Raw genomic sequence first — 23,566 nt, 5'->3', positions numbered from 1 at the left:
GAAGACCTGGGTTCAAATCCCAATGTGGGACCCTGGGTAAGTCTTAACCTCTCTGTGCCTCTGTCTTCTCATCAGTAAAATGTGAGGGGTTAGACTAGATAACGTTGCAGGTCTTCTTCATCTGTAAATGTAGGCAATAGTGTAATAGTAGGCAAGAGAATGTATGCTTGTGGACATACTATAATTTGATTTTAAGAAAACAAGATGCACCAATTACAAATTTCTTAAATAGAAAAATTGAAATCACTATTATTAATCACACAAAGAGCTGCCCTGGGTTTTCTTTAAGTGCCAAGCTCTCCTGTTGTGTTTAATACATGATTCTTTAAAAAAAAACACATTGAAATATAGGCAACTTCTCATAGATGTGTGTAAAATGAGGCATGGTTATGTGTGCTGGTTACTCAAGCTGGGAAGATAATTCTTCCTCCCTTGCTGGGTAATTTTTCACAGGAAATCTCTATAACTGTTTGTAGTAACTCATTTGAGTAGCTAGGTGGCACAGTGGATAGAGTTTCAGGCCTGGAGCCAGGAAGACTCTTCCTGAGTTCAAATCTGGCTTCAGACATTTACTAGCTGTGTGACTCTGGGCAAGTCACTTAACCCTGTTGGCCTCAGTTTCTTCCTCTGTAAAATGAATGGGAGAAGGAAATAGCAAACCACTTCAGAATCTCTGCCAAGAACCCAAATAGTGTCACTAAGTGTTGGACACATTTGGACAAGTGACTCATTTTGCACATCCCTCCACATTCCTGGTACCTATTTTTGAAGTCTATAGTTGTTTCCAATTTGTCACCCCTCTTAGAATGTGGGTTCCTTAAGGAAGACAGGGAATAGGCATTTATTAAGCACTTACTGTGTGCCAGGCACTGTGTTAAACACTTTACAGAGATTTCATTTGATCCTCACAACAGCCCTAGGAAACAGGTGCTATAATTAACCTCATTTTGCAGATGAAGAAACTGAAGCAGCCAGATATTATGTGACTTTCCCGGGGGCATACAGATAGTAAGTGATTGAGGCTGAATTTGAAGTCAGGTCTTCCTTGATTCTAGGCCCAGTGCATCATCCACTGTGCCTCCTAGCCATCTCTGAGGGTAAGGACTATTGTCCTTTTTCTTCATATCCTTATCATTTAGCACAGTGTTTTGTACATAATAAGAACTCAATGAATGCTTGTTGACTGAGAAAGACAATGAGTAGGCTATATACTCTCCACTGCTCTGTGTACTCCTGAAGTACTAAAACTTATCTACCAATAGAACTGGCCTGTTGTTGTTCAGTCATTTCAGTCTCATCTGACTCTCTGTGACACCATTTTGGGCTTTCTTAGCAAAGATACTGGAGTAGTTTGCCATTTACTTCTCCAGCTAATTTTATAGATGAGGAAGTGAGGCAAACAGGGTTAAGTGACTTGCCCAGGGTCACACAGCTAGTAAGTGTCTGAGGCCAGATTTGAACTCAGGGGAAGATTCCTGACTATAGGTCTGGCACTCTATATCCACTGATGTAAGTATGTGTGTATGTATATATGTAAGCATATGTGTGTATGCATACATATGTATGTGTATATCCTTTTTTCTTTTAAACCTATGAAATTAAAGCATCTTTAAGCCTCAGTTTCTTTATAGGGTTAGAAGAACACCACATTTAGAGCCAGAGTACTTAGGTAGTGATCCCATAGCTCTGATTCACTACACGTGTGCCCCTTATCAAATCTTTTCACTCCTCTGGACCTCAGTTTCATCTGTAAAATGGGAGGGGGGGGAGGGGGGACTTGATAACAAGTCAGTGTAGTACAATACGAAGAGCACCAGCTCGAGTCAAAGGGCTTATATTCAAATCGCAACTCCAAAACTCCCTGCAGTTTTATACAAGTAAGTCACTCAACCTCTGGGAGCCTCAGTTTCCTCATGTGTAAAATGATGAGGGGGGGATAAAATTAATGAGGAGGTAGTACCAACCAGTGAAAAGAACACTGGTTCTGGAATCAGAAGACCTGGGTTCGAATCCCAGTTAACACTACCTGTGTGACCTTATGCAACTCATTTAACTTCAGTGGGCTTCGATTTCTTCTATAAAATGATATGATTGGACTTCAGACTGGCAGTGCTTATGGGTCCCTTCTCAGAATGTTTTTATATGCATAAAATGCAACAGCTAGCCATGTGACCCTGGGCAAATCACTTAACCCTGTTTGCCTCAGTTTCCTCATCTTTAAAGTGAGCTGGAGAAGGAAATGGCAGACCACTCCAGTTTCTTTGCTAAGAAAATCCCAAATGCGATCGTAAAGAGTCAGACATGATGAGATGACTCAACAAGAAAATATATATATGAAATATACAGGATTACAAAGGAAACCAAGGAACATTGAAACACAATTATAATTTTTTTAAGTTCGTAGACCCCAAGTTAAGAACTACTGGGCTAGATGGCCTCTGAAGACCTCTTCAGCACTAGATCTATGATCCTATGACCTCTAAGATCGCTTGCAGTTACTAATCCTATGATCTTTCAAAAGATATCATTGATATAATTTACAACATGTATTTTAAAACAATGTTTCCTAAGATATATATTTTATAAGACATTATTGAAGAGACATCTAGGATACAATTCTTGTAGGACTCCAAGATCACCCAGTTTCATCTTCCAGCTGAACACTATAGTTTGACTTTTCCTTCCTTGTTCTTTGATGAATGGTTTGGGAGACATTTGTACACTAGAGAAAATGAATGTATTTTTGAAAAAGAATTCTCAGAAAGAAGGAATAAAGAGATCACTTTTCTCTTGGCTAAAGGGGTACCTGGTAACTCAAAATGAAACATCAGGATGTAGGTAATGCTCAGAGTACTTTAATATACAATGCCCTCGTTCAATCTTTGAAAAGAGCTGTGAATGATACAGAAAAGCAAGGGTCCAAATGCTTGAAAAAAAGGGGGGAGGGGGAGATCCTTGATGTACAGCCCAACCCTAAGTTTCTATAGGAGCAGAATAACCTAACTATCATAAAGTTAAATAACTTCCTTATATGTTATGGGATGTACTGTAGGGAAAACAGAATTCAGTGTCAGAAGTGGTTCCTTTGTAAACCCAAGGGAAAGTAATCATCCTTTTTCAAGTATCTGGGCTTTAAAGGTGAGCTCTTCCCAGATTATAATATGCCAACCAAAGAGACACTTTTTGGCATCAACTCCAAAAAGGTCTCAGCCATATCCCCCCTTTCCCTATTATATCCTTGGCATACTTGCCTCCCAAACCTTTGTCAACATTTATATCTGAGTGGTGCCTAGGAAAGAACTCTGGATTTAGAATCTGAGAAATTGGATCTTGGGCCAATCATCACCTCTTTAAGCCTCCCTTCTTCATCTGTTAAAGCAAAGGATTAGACTAGATGACTCTGAATGTCCCCACTATCTCTAAATCTAAGATCCTAACACACCCCACAAAAAAAGACCCAGTAAATGCATACAGATGATAATGATTGAATCCTATCATTTGTCTTTATTAAAAAAAGAAGGCCCACACTCCTTTTAGATGTGTGGAATGTGTAGAAGACTCAGAACATTGAGCCTCAGGGGTCTCCTTTGCCAGTTCAAAACGACCTGATTTTAAAGTCATTTACTGCTGAGTCAATTCTGAGCCAAGAATTTTTGGCACCTACTAGCTATGTTCTTTAGGAGCCGACTGAGCCAGTCAGAGATCAGCTGGCAGCAAGCAGGACATTTTAAATTTATTGTGCTCCAATCAGAAAGCTGCTGAATACTGTGCTTCTTAGAAAAGTGCTGCCCTTGTCCTTTTCAATGATAAGTGCATCGGTATTCATTAGCAAACAGCTTTTAACCAGTGCAGACACTGAAGACAGTAGACACCAATCAATAGAAAAAAATAACTTCTTTTTATTTACAAAAAAAAAAATCCAAATATTGGATGCTGTAAACAAAATTCACAATCTGTTCCCTCTAGTACTGATGCAAACATGTCAGTTCTTGAGTCTGTTTTCCATCAACTCTCTTTCTGCCTGTGACAGAGCCTATTGTCAAAATATTCCAAGAGCAATCCATGGATCAGTTTGCTGCAACAGGATGCCCTGAGAAGGCCATAGTAGGGTAGGGGTTGGAGGAATAACCCATCGGCACCATCTCTTCCATACTGCAAGATTCTGCAGCTGCCTAGCCAAACTGTCTTGAAATTGTCACTTTCCCTGTTCACTTTGTTAGCAAGCCATTATTACAACAGCAAAACATTACAGAGATTTCCTTCCTTCACCCTGAAAGGGCTCCACTCAAAGGAAACCTTATCAAATGAGTATATTGAAATAGGTGCTGGATATGGAATTATACTTTTTTTTTTGCCTTTTGGTTTCATCTCACACACTTCATCTTCAAAAAAAAAAGCTTATTTTTGAGCTGCTTGAGAGCTCTCAACAGAATACATTTCATTTACAAAATATTCCACAATAGTCATTACAAGTTATGCATTTAAAGGATTTGATGCATTGTAAAGCAACAAACAATATAAGCTAACAAAAAGGGCTGGTAGAAATTGTATGCTGTTCTCTAAATGTGTCATGCTTAATTGAAAATGGCATCATTCTTCAACTATTGCATTTAAGGGCAACATTAAAATAGTTCATCTAACTGAAGCTTTCACGTGCTAAATCTGTTTTATGAGAAAAAAAAATCTCTCTCCATATACAAATATCTATATATCCTCAGTGTAAAATCCTTGAGGCAGCTGGGTTTATTACCAATGAGATAAACTTTTGACAGGAAATGGTCTCATTCATTAATTTATTTCTTCCTGATTATCCAATCAGATGAGGAGAACCTCCAGTAGATTAAATCTCCTCGGCAGTCTAAGTCAGAGAGGTAAAGGAGAGCAAGTCACAAGCATGACTCAGCAGCTGATTCAGTAGAAAGTGAGGCCTCTGAAGTCACAGAACCTGGGTTCAAATCCTGTGTTGGATGGGCTTCATTTCCCTCAGCTGTAAACTGAAAGGGTTGAACAAGATAAGTCTCTGAGGCCCCTTGAAGCTCTAGATTGATAATGATCTATTATGTCCTGGTACACACGGGGTGTTCTTTTTCTGAAGCCAGATATCCAAAATAATTTCAGCAGATTATATAAAGTGGTGGGGGGGAAAACAACATACGTACATTCCACCATTTGTTCAGATACATATGCATAGAGGACTATAGTATATATATAATAGAAATAAATTATATCATTCAAGATGCAAAGACTGAAGGTTGTCTGAAGCACAGCTTAAAAGGACCTGAAGGCAAGATGCTGTCATTTAAAACTATGCAACCAACATTTTATCAAGCAGGAAAAGGACACAAATGTGAAAGGAAAATAAAGGGAAAAAATTTATGTATTTATATATATATGTATATATATATATATATATATATATATACACACATACATACATACATACATATATACTGTAAGATCAGGCTCCTCCAGACAAATCGACTATGTCATAAATTAATAGCATATTTGTGGTTGCCACACAGACAGCCCCCCTCCAAACACTTTTAAAATAGTGAATGACTCATTTGCAAATAGTTGTGCTACAAAGGGATGTCCCAAATCACCAGCTGCTCCTATTTCCCCTGTCTTCCCAGGATTTTATCCTAGAAAATCCTCCCAGCGGTTAATGTGAGCAGATTTCTGACAAGTGGGTCTTGGGCTTGATTAGGAGGTGAAGAAAGAATGGGCCCCGGGAAACAAACTTTGCCTCTTCACTTTAATTTGAAGACTTTTCATGGGCAGAAAGGGAAGGAGAGAGTGAGGAGGAGAAGATGGGAACCAAGATGGGAACCAAGCTGGGGGCAAGTAAGAAGAGGATCCCTAGTAAACACAGTAAATGGCAGTGCAATAGCTTTATGGTTCCTGCAGAAATCACAGGGAAGGCGCTATAGTAAACAAACCAGGTTCCTGTTACAACTTCAAAGAAAGGAGTACAGAAGGCAGTAAAAATGGATGTACTCAGTCATATATGTCTTAATAACTCCAAGAAAGCAAATCAAAACCGTTAAAATACACTGCCAGCAGGGTGATGGGCTCTTCCTTGATTCCCTTGAATTTTTCTTAATGTTAAAACTGCTGCTCTTAAGATGAAATGCCATAGTAAGTAGTCTTCCTCTAGGGTCTGAGTTTGCTTTGTTCCTTGCTGGTTGTTTTTTTAAAAAATAGTTTTTATCTATTGTGCATTTTCGTTTTTAATTATTTCATTGAAGAGACCGGAATTTGGCGGAATTCAAAGAGGAGGGGTGGAAGTGTCATTTAAGCTGAAATCATAATGCATGATCTTTTTACAAATGTAGAATTAATTGGTCTCTTGGGAAAGAGGAAATGAAAGTGAATTGTTTTAATGCAAAGTGATTTAAAGTACAGTACTGAACATTTAAATGCAGTGTGACACCCAGATTAGAGATGTTTCATGTTTGCATGAATTTATAAATTTTATATTATATATCTCTATATATTTCATATATAAATTTAAGCCATTGTGCAACACTCTTAAAAGGGTCATTTCACATTTGCTAAATTCTAGTGGTCCTGGAATGCAGAGTGCATTCTGTAAAAATATTAATTTAACTATTAACAAGTAATGTTCCAATCACCAACTAAGACAATCTCCTTTTAGCAGTCAGCTATTAAATAGTCTACCTTTGATCCACGTTTCACTGATTTATACATTGCAGAGATATGCAGTCAAGAAGAAATTGTGGGTTGGTAACTGTCAAAATGACAGTATAGTGTACAACATTAAGAGGAACCATTAATCAAATGTTCTTGTACTTGTGGCAGACTATGGCTCAGAGATAACTCACTAAATCATGTCTTCTCTGTTCTTACTCTCATATCGTTTACCTTCTTCTTCCAAACGGGTTATTTACTTCAGAAATTTAGATATGTTATAAATTCATCACTGCAATGTGCCCAAGTCTCATGACATCCTGCTGGAAACTGGAAAACACACACAGTACTTTATTTAAACACTCCCTAATTGCTACATTATCCTAGACCAAATTCAATGTATTGTGTGTATATATACATATATCACATACACATATATACACACACATAATATACACACATACATATGGCAACTATAACATCACACTGACAATAATATTAACTTTATACAAGTATTTGCCAAGAAAAATAGGGCATTTCCTCCGCCATTTATTCACAAGCTTATGTTGGGCTATGTTTTTTTCTTCTGTCCCTGATAAAACAAAATACATGGTTAAACCACAAAATTATGTTGTTGTTTTACTTCAAATTTTCTGAAGGCAACAGGCACTTTGATTCATATTGGTGTATACAAATATAGTATTTTTTTTTAAATATTATACTACCCTTTCTCTACTTGGGTATTTTATCTGTGAAATCTTTGGTCCTTGAGCATACTTTCTTTGCTGCAGCTGTTTTTGTTTGCATTTTCACATTTTAAAAAAGTGAACCATGCACTCAGCTGGAAATAATGGAATATGTCATTGTAAGGTCTGCTGTTTTTCATGATCACTATACCAATCTACTACTGTTCATTTGGAGCAAGCTGTTCAGTTAGAGCATTCTATTCAAGCAAGCAATACATTCTATGGGATCATTCCACAGACAGCATCTGTTTGCAAGCTCCAGAGACAGCCATTCCAATATATTTGAGATCAGCTTTTCTCTGCATTATGCCTCTACATTTTTTTAAATTAAACTCCAAAATATATAGTAGTAAATTGGGTAAAATTAATTTTTTTTCACATTCTCCCATTTTCAAATATCATGCTAGAAAAAGCTTTCCAACTTTGTCTATGCCAAAGCTATGGGAGCAGGTACTGCAAAACCCATATTGTCATCAAGCACTCCTTCTCTTTTTATTTCAGGAGAAGCTGGTTGCTTTTAATGACAGGCCTCTTGTGCTCCAGGGTAGAATCCAATTTTTTTCTTTTTTTTCTTTTTTGTTTTTTTTTGTTTGTTTTGTTTTGTTTGTTTGTTTAATTTGGTTCATTTCTAGATCATGCTCCCATATCTATTAAAAGACCCATAAGCTTTGTCAAGCTTGAACACTGGAGCAGACCATCATTGCACAAAACACACCCCATTCTACAGACAGGGTCACTCTATTTTTTTTAACTTCTTAGGAAAAAAAAATCCACTGGACATTTTAGAAATGGTCCTTAATTGCAGGGCAACCAAGTAGAGTATGTGTGCTGCTGGCATGTGAAGACTGGCTGAACCTGGGCAATATAGTAATTGCTAAAGTTGGCATCTGCTACATATGGGGCTGGCTGGTAGTAACAGGTGACATTTGCCACATTGGGGATAATATTTTGCTCAGCCAGCACACGGATAGCCAGCATGGTAATGAGATTCAAAGTCTGTCTTCTCTCATGTCCCATCAAACACACCGTACTTTCATTCACCACACCGTGAAGGGTCATGAGATAGTCATACTTGCGGTCTTCCAAACCCACAAAGTGGTTCTGCAAGTAGGATTCCAACTTTCTTTGCTGTTCACCAATGTCTGAGAAGTCGATGAAAAATCTGGAACACATATACCTCTGGAGGGACTTAATTTCAGCTTCAGAAGCAGCCCTAAAGCCCCTAACCAAAAGGTTACAGTATTTGAGAAGCCCACCTCCTCTGATTTCTTCTGGATTTCTGGTAGCAATGACCTTGTTGCAAAGGTGATCAAAGGCTTCTTGGAAATCCCCATAGACACTTTCCCCAATTATAGTGGGGTGAAAAGTTTCAGTCATTGGATTCTCTGAGCATTCATAAAAAAGGAGGAGAGAGTCTAATTTGATTTGGAAAGAGTCTACACTGAACTCAAACTGGCGCCGCAGGGAATCCACAAATTTCAGTTCCACATTTTTGCCACTGTTGTTTGACAGGGAGATGAGACTCCAGCGGTCTGAGTCATTGCATACTTTTACCATTTTCTGCACATAAGCTTCCTAAAACATGAAAGACAAAGCAAGCAGATGAACACGACCACTAATTTAAATCAACCTCCTTTCACAAGTTAGAATGCAGCTGGCTCCTTTCACATTTTACCCAAACGCCCTAGGCTACCTACGGGTTTCAATACCCTCCCCCACAACAAGCTCATCCCCTTGGTACATGTGGCTTTTGCAGCCTGGGAGGGAGAAAAGAAAAATAGTAGTTTGATGTTCCTAGCAGATACGGCTCAGTACTAACAGGTTCTGGGACAATGTCGGTAGTATGATATCTTGAGAAGGCTGACTGCTCACACAATTTTAACCAGTTGCAAAAATGTCGCCAAAAAGGCTGACTCTGTAAGCCTTAAAGCATGCGGGCTTCCAGAATCCAGAGCCCACAACCGATTCATATTTTCCAATACAACAGCACTCAACTCATTGTCTCAGTCTTACTTATTCAAGCCAGTCTCACTAAGCTGGGAATTTTACTGCTAACAGGACTCAAAGAAATTTAAATGGTTAAATAAATACAGAAATTAAAATAAGCGACTTCCAAACGTCACTACTTTTTAATTCCTGAGATCCGTTCCAAGAGAAACTTTCTCAGGTAATGCACGCAAAACTTTTTAAAATAAAATAAGATAAAATAAAATAAAAAGGGGCATAGGAAGAAGGAAACAAAATATTTAGTAAAATAGTAAGCGCCTACTATGTGCGCTCTAGACACATTTTTACAAATGCTTAAAATTAAGTGAGCGACCAAACTCTGAAGACTCCAAAATTTATTTTCCAAACTGACGCTAGGTTGCACACACTTTACAGAGCCTCTGGTTGGGGGAGGGTGGGAAGGGGGGTGCAGAGAGCTTGAAAGGGAGTAAGGAAGCTAAGAAGTGACTTAAAGTAATACATATCTCCTATATGGCACGACTACATTGCAGACGACTGGTAAGGGAAATGGGACGAGGGGACAGGGGGAAATGGAACGCTCCTAAAGCACCATCAGTCAAAACTAACTTTTCCGGCTCCATTCCCGGATCAAGCAAGTCCTACTGACTTCCTTTGCAAGTCAATTCATTAGGAAGATTGGCTTTACCTTAAGAGTCAGCGGCGTGATCTTCTCCTTATTCACTCCTTCGGGCAAGAAATCCAAAAGGCAGTCTAGGACCACGTCCTTGACAGTCTGAAACTCCTCTTCCCCCTGGAGATCCGCGCAGAAGATGAGATCCAGGTCCTTGTAGCCCAGGCCACTATCCTGGTGCAGTACGTGGCTGGCGGCTGAGCCGTTGAGCCGCACGTCACGGACCCCGATGCGCTTCTCCTCCAGGCGGCTTCTCACCACCTTCACGATCTGACGCGGCTGCATCTCTAGGGTGGGAAAGTTGCCCCGGCCGTGGATGGGGATCGTCTCGCTCAAGATGTCGTCTAGTCGCTGCACTTGCTCCCAGTTCAGGACGTTGCAATGCATGGTGGGGTTCTCACAGCAGCTAACACAGCAGTTATTCCCACCGAAGCTGCTGTTGCTGCAGCTGCAACCGCACCATTCGCTGCTGCTACCAGTACAGATGCGGGTGCTTTTGACACTTTCGTCATCAGCCATGGTAAAGAGCCGTTTTCCCTCCGTTGCGAAATGCCCAGTGAACGCCAGGTTTTGCCCTAGGAGATAAGAAAGAAAAAGAAAAGAAGATAAGTTAGAACCAGAAAGCTGGTGGCTGGCTGCGAGGAGTCAGAGCCCCGTGACAGCCTTAAGATCCCAACCTAGGAGTTGCTAGATTGTTTTCCACTCCAGATCTAAGTAAGATTTTCGCTTTCCTCTCTAGCCTAAACCCGGACCTCTCTTCCTTCCCCCACATTACACAGACTGGAAACCCCCGCAGTTTAGCCCAAAATACAGAGTAGTCTCAGCGGCAAAAGGATGAATTGGGACTGATCCCGTGTTCCCGTCCCACTTTTGTCACACCTGGACTCGGTCGCAGCCTCCTGGTCCGAAGAGTTATGAGTGTGTGAACACAACAGCGAAGGAGAGAAACCTTGGAACAAAGTGCAGAGGAGCCGTTGGTAGTTGAAAGTGCAGAGTCGAGTAAAGGGGCTTCTTTTCCTGAACCCCGACCAATTTAACCTCTTTCGTACTTTCTTTCTGTGGCTCTCCTCGCTCCCTGGCTGGATGGCAGAAAGTGCAGGTCTCTCTGTGCGCTAGATCTTTACTCTTTTTCCTCACCTCCTCTTCTTAAGCCCTGCTCTCTCTCACTTCCAGGAGACTAGGGCAGCGGCCGTCGGAGCTACTCTATCCTGGGCTGCCACTTGCCTCCCGGCGCTTCTGCTGCTGCTGCTGCTGCCGCCGCAGCTGCCGTCCCGCCACCACCGCCTTTACCTAAGCTTCTGTCTCTAGAGCTTTAGCAGTTCTGCTTGGGAAATGTCTTCTGTACTTTTTTTATATGGGATTTCTCCGCGCTTCCGGGGCTCCAGGTCCCTGCACTTTAGCCACACCCACCTCATCTGCATAGAGAGCGGCCTTCGTACCCTGCTGTGGCTCCCCCGCCCACCTCATTTACATAGAAAACTGCTCCTGCGCTCCCAACCGAGAGTACTAGAACCATCTTTTGAGAGAGAACACCACCCTTCTTTTTTTTTATTCCTACGCCACCTCTTTCTTTCCCCTAAGAGGCAGCATTGAAAATAGCTTTAAAAAAGAAAGAAAGAAAAAAGCTTAAGTAGGCTACTGAAATCATATTACCTCTTCTGAACTACTGAAACTTCCTGAAAAAAAAAATAGAACTTATTTTGCAAGGTATTGCTACTTGTCACTTCATTAATTATTCTCAGCTAAACGAGTGGAAATCCCAAGAGGTTCCTTTAATAAAGTATATTAGACAAACATATGAATGAATGCGGGTTATTCATAAAGTCTAAACGGTTTTTTTAGATTTCTCCTTTAACAACCTTGATTTAAATGTAAGTCTACTGCCTACACTTTTCCTATCAACCATACTTTAATACGGAAGAGAAAGAGTTCGGGCTAATTGAGATTCAGCTCCAGCAACAAGTATATATGCCAATGAGTACAACCAAAGAGATAGTTCCTGAGATTCTGGCAGGGCGCACCAGGGGAGGATGCTGATGACTCATGCACCCACGTAAAAAGTGTTTCTCCTAGGGCTGGATTAAGAATAGAAGAACAACAGCAGCCTCATGCACAGCTGGAGTCGCAGCAGCTCGACTGGACCAAACGTCACTGAGACCTGAGCTTCAGCCCCAGCTGAGAGGCGAATCCTGGAGGCTCTGATGAGGGAAAGTCTAGACCAATCACCGAAGCCTCCCCGATGACGCTTGTGCCTCTCTCTTGTCTAGTGGAAGGGAGGGTAGCGGAGGTGGGGGGGGTGGGAGAAGAAGCCAATGGGAGAGTTACGAGGGCGGAGCTGTGCCTGCTGTCAGAACTGTCTGAATGGGCTCCGTGAGCGAAAGAAGGGGGGGAGGGGAGAAGAGGGAAGATGTTGCTCTGAAAGGGACCAATCCACCCACTCAGGACAGCTTAGCAGCGACTCTGTCCTGTCACGTTTTCTAGAAAAGACTAAAAAAGGCACTTTTTGTGCTTCTTACCCGTTGCACCCTACTAAAACTTTTTTTTTAAAAGAGAGCATGCAATAGACAAATTATTTTTAAATGCGCTCTCTCTCTCTCTCTCTCTCTCTCTCTCTCTGTCTCTCTCTCTCTCTCTCTCTCTCTCTCTCTCTCTCTCTCTCTCTCTCTCTCTCTCTCTCTCTCTCTCCCCCTCACCCCACCCCCCAGATCATAAAAGTGAAAGGGTTTCTCTCCCACATCCAGGGCATGAATGGGTGACGATCACTTTCAGAATTCCGTTTCGATGGCCTGTGATTCGGCTCTCTGAAGTGTACCAAAGTTCAACATTTGTAATGCAGAAGAGTCCCTTTTACATCATCACTAAGGCAAGATGAATCTGTGCTTTGATAGAAAGCACTGTTTCTGACAAAAGTGTGAGAAAAAAAATCCATTCTTGAAACCTACATGTGTATTTGTGCTTTGAGTAGTACGTGGAGTACTAGGAAGAGATAATGGGGAGTAACAGCTGGGAGTGCTAGGAGCCCACTATATACACTAGAGCGTCAGGAGGTAAAGGAGAATTTGCCACAGCCCCTTTGGCACTCTCATGCATCCAGGGGAATCTCTAGACAATGCGTCCGCGCTTGAGTCACTCTAAATGAGGAATGGAGACGCTTTGCAACTGAAACAGGATCGCTGGATGTTTGCTACTCTGAGGGGGTGCCCGGAGAGCATGCAGCTGTGTGACAAGGCGTCCCCCTGCCGGAGACAGAAAGAAACACACACAAACCCAAAGCAAACTCCATTAACTGCTGGGGGTGGCTGGTGGTCAAAAACTAGTAACTTGGAAAATAGTCCAGAACTCGGGAGCATTCCTTTAGGCCAGATAATAGTAGAATGAATGATCTCTCCCTGACTTATCTAAACAATTCAAACACATTCAGCCACTCTTATATACACCCTGTCGTCAGAGCCAACACTTGAAAACTTCTCCCTAAACTGAAGGGAGGGTAAAGTAGGGGAAAGCGGTTGAATGACTTTAAATTTCCGGTTTTTAAAAAGATCTTCTGTATTCAGAGCAGATTTAGGTCCACTGGAGAGAATAAAAAGGAAAATAAAATGTTTTTCCCTATTTAGGTTTATAACAATTTTCTTTTGGCTATTCATGTTATTAAGTAAAAGGAAAATCTGGTCACAGGACAAGTAGAAACCATCTTCAGTCCTACAGATTCGGTCGAATTTCTCTGTCTGACAGATCAACCCGATCTCTCATACACCTTCAAGGATCATGGTTCTAGAATTTGAAGGGACTTTACCAGAGGACATCTATTCCAAAGTTTCCATTTTACTGGTTAGGGAACTGAGGTCAGGGGAAGTAAGAATCAGGAGACCTGGGTTCCAAGACCTTACTTGAATGACTGACTTATTGACTACCACCTAGAAGAACCTTGTTTAATGGTTGATTGACTGGCTATGCGCACATGAACAAGGCATTTAATTTTTCTGTCCTTCATATTCCTTATCAGCAAAATAAGGGAGATCGCCATAACAAAGATGAAGATGAGGAGCAGGAGGAAGAGGAAGAGGAGAAGGATGATGATTCCTCATTTTAAGCTTTACAAAGTTCTTTGCTTGAAAAAGTCCTGTAAGGCAAACATTGCAAGTGTGAATTAGTTGCTACTAAAGGTCTCTTCCAGCTCTGAAGTGTGAAGTTTCTCTAGTATATTACAGTAATCATTGATTCTTCATGCCTACAATTTATGAACTAGCTAACTTGCATCCAAGTATTCTAGAGGATGTAACTCAAAGTTTAAATTACAGGACTGAGTTTGTGTGTAGCAATGATGGAAGAGGCTACTCTAGAGAACAGGACCATGACTTATTCTATTCCTAGGTACCTCGCTCAATTTCAATTGATATTTATAAAGCACCTACTATATGCCAGACACAGTGCTAAGTGATAGGGATAGGAAAAGGGGCAAAAGACAGTCCCTGCCCTCCAGGAGCTTATACTTTAATGGGGAAGACAATATGTAAACAAATCAAATATATGTGAATATATACGTGTGTGTATGTTATACACACACACATTTAGAAAGACTCTTTGTAGAGAAACAGACTATTTGGTTTCTTAGAAAGTACTTAAAGCCTACCTATGTCTCTTTGGCACAGAGTTGGTTGAAAATACAACATATGTTATGAATGTTTCACATCTGTGAAATTCACTGTGCGGAGATTTGTATTGATTCAGCAAAACTGGTGTTAAAGTTAAAAAACTTTTCTTTTTCAGTACACTTACTCTTGAAAGGATTGGCAGAGTACTAACCTGAACAAATAAATTTATGTCATTCTGCTTAAGAATTTAGAACATCAAAAACATATTTGAGAATAAAACTGACACTCTATGCCAAGAAGTGATGTGGTCATTGAAGTAGGAGTAGTTTTATGAAGGACAATCTAAACTCAGGAACTCAACCTCTCTGGGAGATGTTGGGATATTGTCTGATTTAGCCATTACTTTTCACAAGAATGAACACAACAGCAGAATTTTTAATGTATTTAATGATAAAAGCTGATGAGGGAGAGAGGAAGTTAGAGGTGACAGGGAGATAAGCAAGTCATAGGATCATATATTCAGAGCAACAAGGGCCCTCAGTGTCCATCTAGTCCAACTCCCTCATGTTATTAATGAGGAAACAGACCACTGGGGTGGTTGAGGGACTTGCCCAAGATCATCACATGGGGAGTAAATACCAAAGGTAGGACCTGAGACCAAATCTCTCCCTGGCTCTGGAGTGAGTTTTCCTTCCACAGTCCCAAGCTGCTTCCAAAGGCATTACAAAGAAGGCCAATCAGTATAAAACAAGGATAGTGTAATAAATCTTATATAATAAATCTATTGCAAGGCTCTCATTTTGTGGGTGAGGAAACTGAGGCATAGAAAAGTTAATTAAAGGGGAGCTAGGTGGCGCAGTACATAGAGCTCTGGCCTTGGAGTCAGGAGGACCTGAGTTCAAATCTGGTCTCAGACATTTGAAACTTACTAGCTGTGCAACCCTGGGCAAGTCACTTAACCCTGATTGCCTCACCAAAAAAAAAAAAAATTAATCAAGTTGGTTTGTCCAAGGTCACAGAGTTACTAAGGGATTGGGTTGGTATTCAAACTCAAATTTTCTGACTAAATCTAGAACTATTTCCACTGCCCTACAGATTGGGATTCCTTCCATTGGGATTACTGGGTAAATTCTCATAAACATAAACCATTATGGACTGACAAGCCATTGGTCACATAGGGTTGAACAAGATGACTTCTGATGTCACTTCTATAATTTGTCTCCTGTACAGGCCTGCTTTTTAATGCTGTATATGAGAGGGAATCTTTTATGAGTGTTATTGGTTAAAATGGCCATTTTACCTGGCTTTTTGACTCTCTTTGGTTAGGGAGAGTGGTTTTTATTTTCCTAGCCCCTCTATATAGTAGCCAAGCCAACAATTAGTCACTTCTCCCATGGGGCTGTGGTTTTGTTATACAGAATCCCCCAAAGAATCTAACACTAGAAGTGGTCTCAGAGGCCATCTGATTCAACTAGTATCTGATTGAGTGTCTCTCCTATGCCATCATAACTTCATATCTCCTTCTCCTCTCCTGGTTTCACTTTTGTCTAGGCTCCTTACTCCTATCTCTGGATGCTGTCTTGTCATTGTTCTCTAATTGATCCCTTAGGGGCAATTGGCACAAGCATAAGCACCATCAGGAAGAAGAGGGTAAAAGAGTACAGAAGTGGGATAAAGCACCCTCTCTGAACCTGCGTGGGCTTTCTAGATGGGACCTTCTTCACCTTTCACCAGCTAGACTTTGGGCACATCGACATTCCAAAAAGTAACTTCACTTAAACATGCCTTCCTCATTTGGCTGTTATTCTTAGGTTCTACAACCCTATACTCTTTTTCTTGGGGTGCTAAGGTCTCCAGTGCCTAAACTCTGCTCAGTTGAAAGTATCAGAGAATATCAGTTTAATCTCTTGCAGTGGGTAGCTGGGAGGGAGGAGAATGCTGAATATTGACCAATGGACTTAGGAAGCTTGCGTTTCTAATACCCACTGATTGCCCAACACTGAGCGAAAGCTTAATAAGTGTCTTTCAATTGGGTTGATTGACTGGAAGTATACACACACACACACACACACATACACACATACACACACACACACGCACATATACACACACACATATACATATATATGTATATATATAGATAGATAGATAGATACACACACACACACACATACACACATATATGTCATTTAATTTCCCTGCACTTCAGATTCCTGCTCTGCAAAATAAATGGATAAATGGGGATCAATGATGATGATAGTGGTGGTGGTGGTGATGTAGTAGTTTCAGGTTCACAAAGGACTTTTCTCACAAAAACCCTGTGAGGAAGACATTGCAAGTATGAACTTTGTTGTTCAGTCATTTCATTGTGTCTGACACTTCATGACCCATTTGGGGTTTTCTTGGCAAAGATTTTGGAGTGGTTTGCCATTTCCTTCTCCAGCTCATTTTGCAAATGAGGAAACTGAGGCAAATAGGGTCATATTACTTGCCTAGAGTCACACAGCTAGTAAGTGTCTGAGGTCAGATTTGAACTCAGGAAGATGAGTCTTCCTGACTTCAGGCCTGGCAATCTGTCCACTGAGTCAGATAGCTGCCTCAAGTTTGAAATATATACTATCAACGGTCTTTTCCAGAGCTAAAATTCCTCTGATATGTTAGATTTGAACACTGACTCTCTTCATGCCTATGACCTGTGAACAAATTTACATTCAAGTATTCTAGAGAAGTTGACATAAAATTTAATTTGCATGACTTGATGGATGGAGGAAGGTTTCTAGAAAGAATAGTGCCAGGACCATTCCTAGCTACCTAGCTCAGTTTCCAGAGAAACAAACTGTTCATTTCTTAGAAAGTACTTAGAGTCTGTAGACATCTCTTTAAGTACAGCTGATTGAAAATCCAACATGTATTAAGCAAATTTCACATCTGCAAAATTCAGAGTGTAGAAATTTGTAATGATTCTGCATGGATTTAGATAAGTGCTTGTGTGTGTGTGTGTGTGTGTGTGTGTGTGTGTGTGTGTGTGTGTGTGAAAGAAGAGAGAGAGAGAGAGAGAGAGAGAGAGAGAGAGAGAGAGAGAGAGAGAGAGACTCATATACTGTGCTATATGCCAGAAACATAAATACAAGCAAAAAGTAATACAGTCTCTTCCCTCAAAGAGCTAATTATGTTTTAATGGGGGAAGGCAACACATAAAAAGAAGCTAGAAAGTAGGGGATGGAAGGTGGAAGCTAGGAGAAAAGTGAACATGACTGATGTCATGTATCACTTCCTCAAGTGGAGGTTCTTGAAGGAACTTTCCAGTTGGAGGAGAGGACACAGGAGGTGGTTGATTGCTTGATTTAAATAGCTGTGTGCACATGTACCAGTCCTTCTGACTCCAAGGGTGGAGCTCTATCCACTGTGCCACCTAGCTGCCCCTCAGGTTCTTAATTTCTAAAATGGGAGTAATTATGCCTGTGCTACCTACTTCACAAAGTTTTGGTCATGATTAAAGGAAATCATGCATCTAAAGCATTAGCAAACTATAAAGCATTAAAAAAAATGCCAACTGTAAAAACCATCATTATTATTATTATTCCATCCTCTTGAACCCCCAGATCAACATTAACGGGTTCTGTAAAGAGAGTTCAAACTAACAAATGGTCTTTGTCCAAATGAGTTTGGGAAATTCAGATTCACCTAATGCTACACTACAATTTTTTTTTGCTAATTTTTTTTTTAGTGGGCATTGCTGTCCCCAGAAGAAAACATCTCGATCTTGCTTTCTACATGGACTATGGGAATCATTATTTGAAGTTTTTAAATGAAGTTTTTTTCATTTATATTAAAAGACACCACATTTGCAGTTATCTTAGGTGAAAAGTTATGACAATTATAAATTTGGAATAAAAAAATTAAGGAGACAATTGTTACCTTATCTGAAATTTTACTTATATTATTTCTCTCATATTGCTTCCAAATTCATATCTCTACTCACAACTCTCCTTTCCTCCAAACCCTTAATCATAGTAACTCACATTCTAGGGTGTTTTAAGGTGAGGTAGGTAGTTCAGGTATTATTTTTCCCCCATTTTTTCCCATGAGGAAATTGAGGTTCAAAAAAGGTTAAATTAACCAAGGCTATGTTAGCTAATAAGTGCTGAGGGTTAAGAGTCAAACTTAGGTCTCCTGATTCCAAGATCAAGGGCTCATTCCACAAGAGTTAACTGTGTAAGAGAACTGTAACTTGAGTGAGACAACTAGGACTTTGATTCATCCAAATTTAGAGGGTGCTGACAATGCTTATATTTCCTCAGCAGGTATAAATTACTTAAACTAGCACTTATTTAGAAAAAATAACCAACCCCAGCAACCACACCCTATATGAGTTCCTCTCTAGCCTGATCCCTCCCCCTTTTATGCCTCCTCTTGATGTCCAGGTATCTCTGTATCCCCCACCTTTCAGCCCATACTCTCTCTCTCTGATCTCTCTCTTTCATGGAGTGGTGTCCTTGTAGTCTTTCTGCCTGGAGGTACAATATCTCTACCCATGATCTCTCCCCTCTCTCTCAGACAAAGTGATCTGCCTCCTGTGTTTTGTGATACTTACCCTGGGGGCAAGAATTACTATTTATAGCTCTACTAGGCAAATCATTTAGGATCAAGTTACTCTATCCAAAAACAATTGTTGTGTAGGGAAAAAGTGAAATGAATTCAGTTGACTATAGAGTGATCATGCCCCTGGCCAAGAATAAGATCTGAGATTAGTTTGGGAACATAGTATGCCATCCTAGCAGGCATAAAAAGAATTTTCAAGAAAATATACTTTTCTGAATCTGTGCACAGGTCAGAGTGGGGAACCTGTGGCGTTGAGGCTACATGTGGCCTTCTAGGTCCTTGGGTAAAGCCTTTTGACTGAATCCAAATTTTACAGAACAAATCCTTTTATTAAGGGGATTTGTTCTGTGAAGTTTGGATCCAGTCAAAGGGCTGCACCCAAGGACCTAGAAGGCTACATGTGGCCCCAAGGCTGCAGGTTCCCCACACCTGTAGTGTGGATCATCTATGTGGATATTTCTATCATCTTCAGAGATCATGGCCCCTTCACTCCCTAACCTATGTGTTTATTGTCTCTATATTTCCATAGCTCTCATTACAAACAGGGAAACTTAATTTGGCTTCCAAAACATGCATTGCTCCCAGACTCACTCATCAATGACACTTCCTTTCTCTCCCCATTATCCTCGCTCCTCTCCACTGCTTCCTACTTCACAAAGATAACACAATATAAGCAGCAAATGTCATGTGCAAAGTGCTTTGTAAACCTTAAATATCATAGATATCTGCAGCAAATGTCAAATTCACTCAGCAATACCATTCCCATGAAAATCAAAATGAAAGAGAATAGGAAGAAGAGGCAGACTGCTGAGGTCCATTGAATCCCCCATTCCAGCAGCCCTCACTGAATTCCCAGGACACTCTTTTCCTTCTGCTCTGCTTTCCACACAAAGCAGCCCCAAAATCCCTCTTACTCTTGCCACTTCTATAAGCCCTATCTCTCTTGACATTCCAATGGTGAGAAATGGGCCTATAGAAGGACAATGAAGAAAAAAAGGCAGTGGTAATTTAAAGTGCCAAATTATCCCCCATGGTTCTTGGATACCATACCATTCATTGAAATGGGGCTGCAACCTTGCAAAATTTTCGAGTGATCCCTAGGGACCCTATTGCTTACAGGCTTAGGTTGCCTAAGCAGGCTTCTCTAGGTAGGTCAAAATTCTTTATTGACATAAATTGATATAGCCAACTAGGTGGGGTATTCATTCATTCAATAAATATTTACTAAGCATCTACTATGTGCCAGGCATTGTGCTTAGCACTAAAGGTGCAAAAAGAGGCAAGAGACAGTCCCTGCCCTCAAGGAGCTTACAATCCAATGGGGGAGATAATATGCAAACAAATATATACAAAGCAAGCTGTATATAGGATAAATAGGAGATACTTAGAAGAGGGAAAACACTGGAATTAAGAGAGGTTAAGGAAGATTGTAGAGTGCTAGACTTGGAATCCAGAAGACTTGAGTTCATCATCCTATCTCAGGCACTTATACTACCTTCGCAACCCTAGGCAAGGGGCCTCATTTTTCTTCTCAGTAAAATGAGGGAGGTGAATAAGATGACCTCTAAGGTCCCTTCCAGATCTTAGTCTAAGATCTCATGATCCCTGTTTAATCTTACATCATTGTGAGTTATTTTAAAATCTTTATCAAGGCTCTGATGGCTCTGATTAGATGGAGAAGCTTTGCATGTATTACCAAGATCATTTGAGTGGTGAAAACTATAAAAACAATGCTACTCTGAGCATTTACATGATTTGTAAATCTCCAAAGGATCATTTCTTAAGATATTTAGTTGAAGTCTTTTGTCAATATACAATTAATCACACCTACAGTCATGCATGAGTACTGCAATTATAATATGAAAATGACAAATGGGACCAATCAGCCTAAAACTTACATTATCAGTAAGATAAAAGATGGTATGATATAACAGAAAGAGAACTTGACTTTAGAGTCAGAAAAAACCTGGGTTCAAATCTTACCTCTAACATTTCCTAGCTCTGTGAGCATGAGCAAATCATTTAGCCTCTCTGGGACTTAGTTTTTGTTTTTGTTTTTAACCTATAAAGTAGGAGCTCATAATATTTGAAATACCTATCTCACAGGGTTGTCACGAGGTTCAGAGATAATTTAAATTGCCAATTTGAAAATGGTATCTAAATGTCAGTTATTGTCATCACCAATAAACATCAGATTGTCCATTAATATGTCTTCAGTGGGAAGAATAGCTGATATTTCTTCTTCTCCTATCAGTTACTGATTATGCCAGAAGTTCTTCCTCTTTTAATGTCTCTGAAATGAGATGCTAGTCCAGTTTAGTGTTAAAAGGATCTCTCAGCTCACAGTTTTCCCTTGAGACAAATCAAAAAGTCATTCATCTACAAGTTACATGCTTTGGGGAAAATGTAAACTAGAAACATATATGTGTGTATACGTATATATGTACATACATATGCATGCATGTATCTATAAAATAGTTACATATATGTGTGTGTGTGTATATATATATATGAAATCTAACAAATATGAATAAGTAAACTGTTCTACCAAAATGTAATATTTGTATTAGGTTTTTTCCCAACTACCAGTTTGCACTAGAAAGTTGTTTAACCTCTCTTGAGAGAAACGTCAATGTTTGCTTTTGAAATCGTGTTCTTTCAAAAGAGTACAAGGAAGAATAAGATGAATTATTTAATCTCCTACTGAGTTGGCCAAAAGATTGTTGTAAGAACTAGGCATTTATTTTGCATATATATATGTGTGTGTGTGTGTGTGTGTGTGTGTGTGTGTGTGTGTGTGTGTGTGTGTGTGTGCTTGTAGCTTAGCTGGTGCCTCTATATTATCAGCAGATTGGCATGGAGGAAGCATGAAGGAGCAAAAGGTCAGGCAGGCATGGAGGACAGTCTGTACAAAGGTATTGGAGATGGGGGATGTGCAAGAAATAGTAAGAAGGGCAGTTAGATAGAACCAGAGAGAGTGTGAAGCAGAGGAATGCATAACAAGCCTGAAAAGGTGGTTTGAAGCCCAATTAGGAAGGGCCTTAAATGTCAAACAGAGGAGATTATATTTGATTTTAGAGCCAGTAGGGAGCCATTGAATCTTCTTGAGCAGGATAGTGACGTGATAGGAATGGAGCTTTGAGATACCTTACGGAGACTATACCGATAATCAGATAGAATTCTAGACAATATTATTGCTAAAAACAACAACCCAATCCTGATCAGCAAAAATTTAAGCACAATCACCTTAAAGCAGTAGTTAAGTTTTAATAACATTACTTTACATTCACACTTACAGTTAAAACTTTACACTTAGCTTTAATGCTTAGCTTTAAAACTACACTAAGTTTTCAGGACACCCTGTAAAAGCTCCATTCAAGTAGCAATTGTTTCATTCTTTTTTATTACATCTCCACCACATAGAATGGGACCTAGAACATAGTAGGCTCTTAATAAATTTGATTATTTGCCATCAAGGGTTTCCTATTTGGAAATATGAGAAGGGAATAGCCATGATTTTCTATAGTATCCCATACCTCTAGAGCTTGGCACATAGTGGGTACTTGACAAATGCTTTTTGATTGGTTAATACAATCAACTGAAAGGTTAAAAAAAGTACAGTATCTCTTGGGTGTTTATTGCTTGTTGATGCTAAAAACTAGCATTTGCATTGGCAGAGAATAATATTGTGAAATCATAGATAATTTGACAGATGCAGCCACAAAGACAAATTTGTTCACTGATTCTCTGATTATTAACATTAAGCAAGATAGACAATTCCAAAGGACTTTTGGTGATAAAAATACTATCCATCTCCAGAGAACTGATAAAGTCTGAGTGCAAATTGAAGTATAATTTCCTCACTTCATTTTTCTTGCTTTTTAAAAATATGGCTAATATGGAAATATGTTTTGCATTATTTCATATTTATGATTGATATCATACTGCTTACCTTCTTGGTGGGTGGAGGAGGGGTGAGAGGGAGAATGTGGAACTTAAAATTTAAAAATAAAAGAATGCTCTTTTTTTTTGGTTAGGCAATGGAGTTACGTGACTTGCCCAGGGTCATAAAGCTTGTAAGTGTCAAGTGTCTGAGTCCTGATTTGAACTCAGGTCTTCCTGACTCCAAGGCCAGAGTTCTGTCCACTTCGTCACCTAGCTACCCCAGAAGCATTTTTTAAAAAGAAAGTAATAAGGAAGCTGGAAAGAGTTTAGGAGAAAAGAATGAAATAATAAAGATAATGAAAGATAAAAAAAATTAAGCAAGATATACAATAGGGGAGTATATGGTCAGCAAAGTATGTTCATCACTACCATGTAGGATATCCATGTAGCAT

The 23,566-nt window shown here is 39.9% G+C and overlaps 1 protein-coding gene across 1 annotated transcript; it reads right to left on the bottom strand.

Moving 5' to 3' along the window:
* Positions 1-3,875: 3,875 nt before the first annotated feature.
* TENT5A (terminal nucleotidyltransferase 5A) lies at positions 3,876-11,464 on the bottom strand. Its single transcript, XM_020969918.2, has 3 exons — positions 10,915-11,464; positions 10,051-10,610; positions 3,876-8,972 (listed from the first exon to the last, which is right to left on the bottom strand). Exons 2-3 carry the CDS (start codon positions 10,552-10,554, stop codon positions 8,193-8,195), a joined length of 1,284 nt encoding a protein of 427 aa, XP_020825577.1. The 5' UTR covers positions 10,555-10,610; positions 10,915-11,464; the 3' UTR covers positions 3,876-8,192.
* Positions 11,465-23,566: the final 12,102 nt, after the last annotated feature.

This window comes from Phascolarctos cinereus, unplaced genomic scaffold (assembly GCF_003287225.1).
Source record: "Phascolarctos cinereus isolate Bilbo 61053 unplaced genomic scaffold, phaCin_HiC Scaffold_5;HRSCAF=322, whole genome shotgun sequence".
Taxonomy (NCBI): Eukaryota; Metazoa; Chordata; class Mammalia; order Diprotodontia; family Phascolarctidae; genus Phascolarctos; species Phascolarctos cinereus.
The sequence above is the reverse complement of the archived record's forward strand: the minus strand, read 5'-3'. Positions and strand labels throughout refer to the sequence as shown.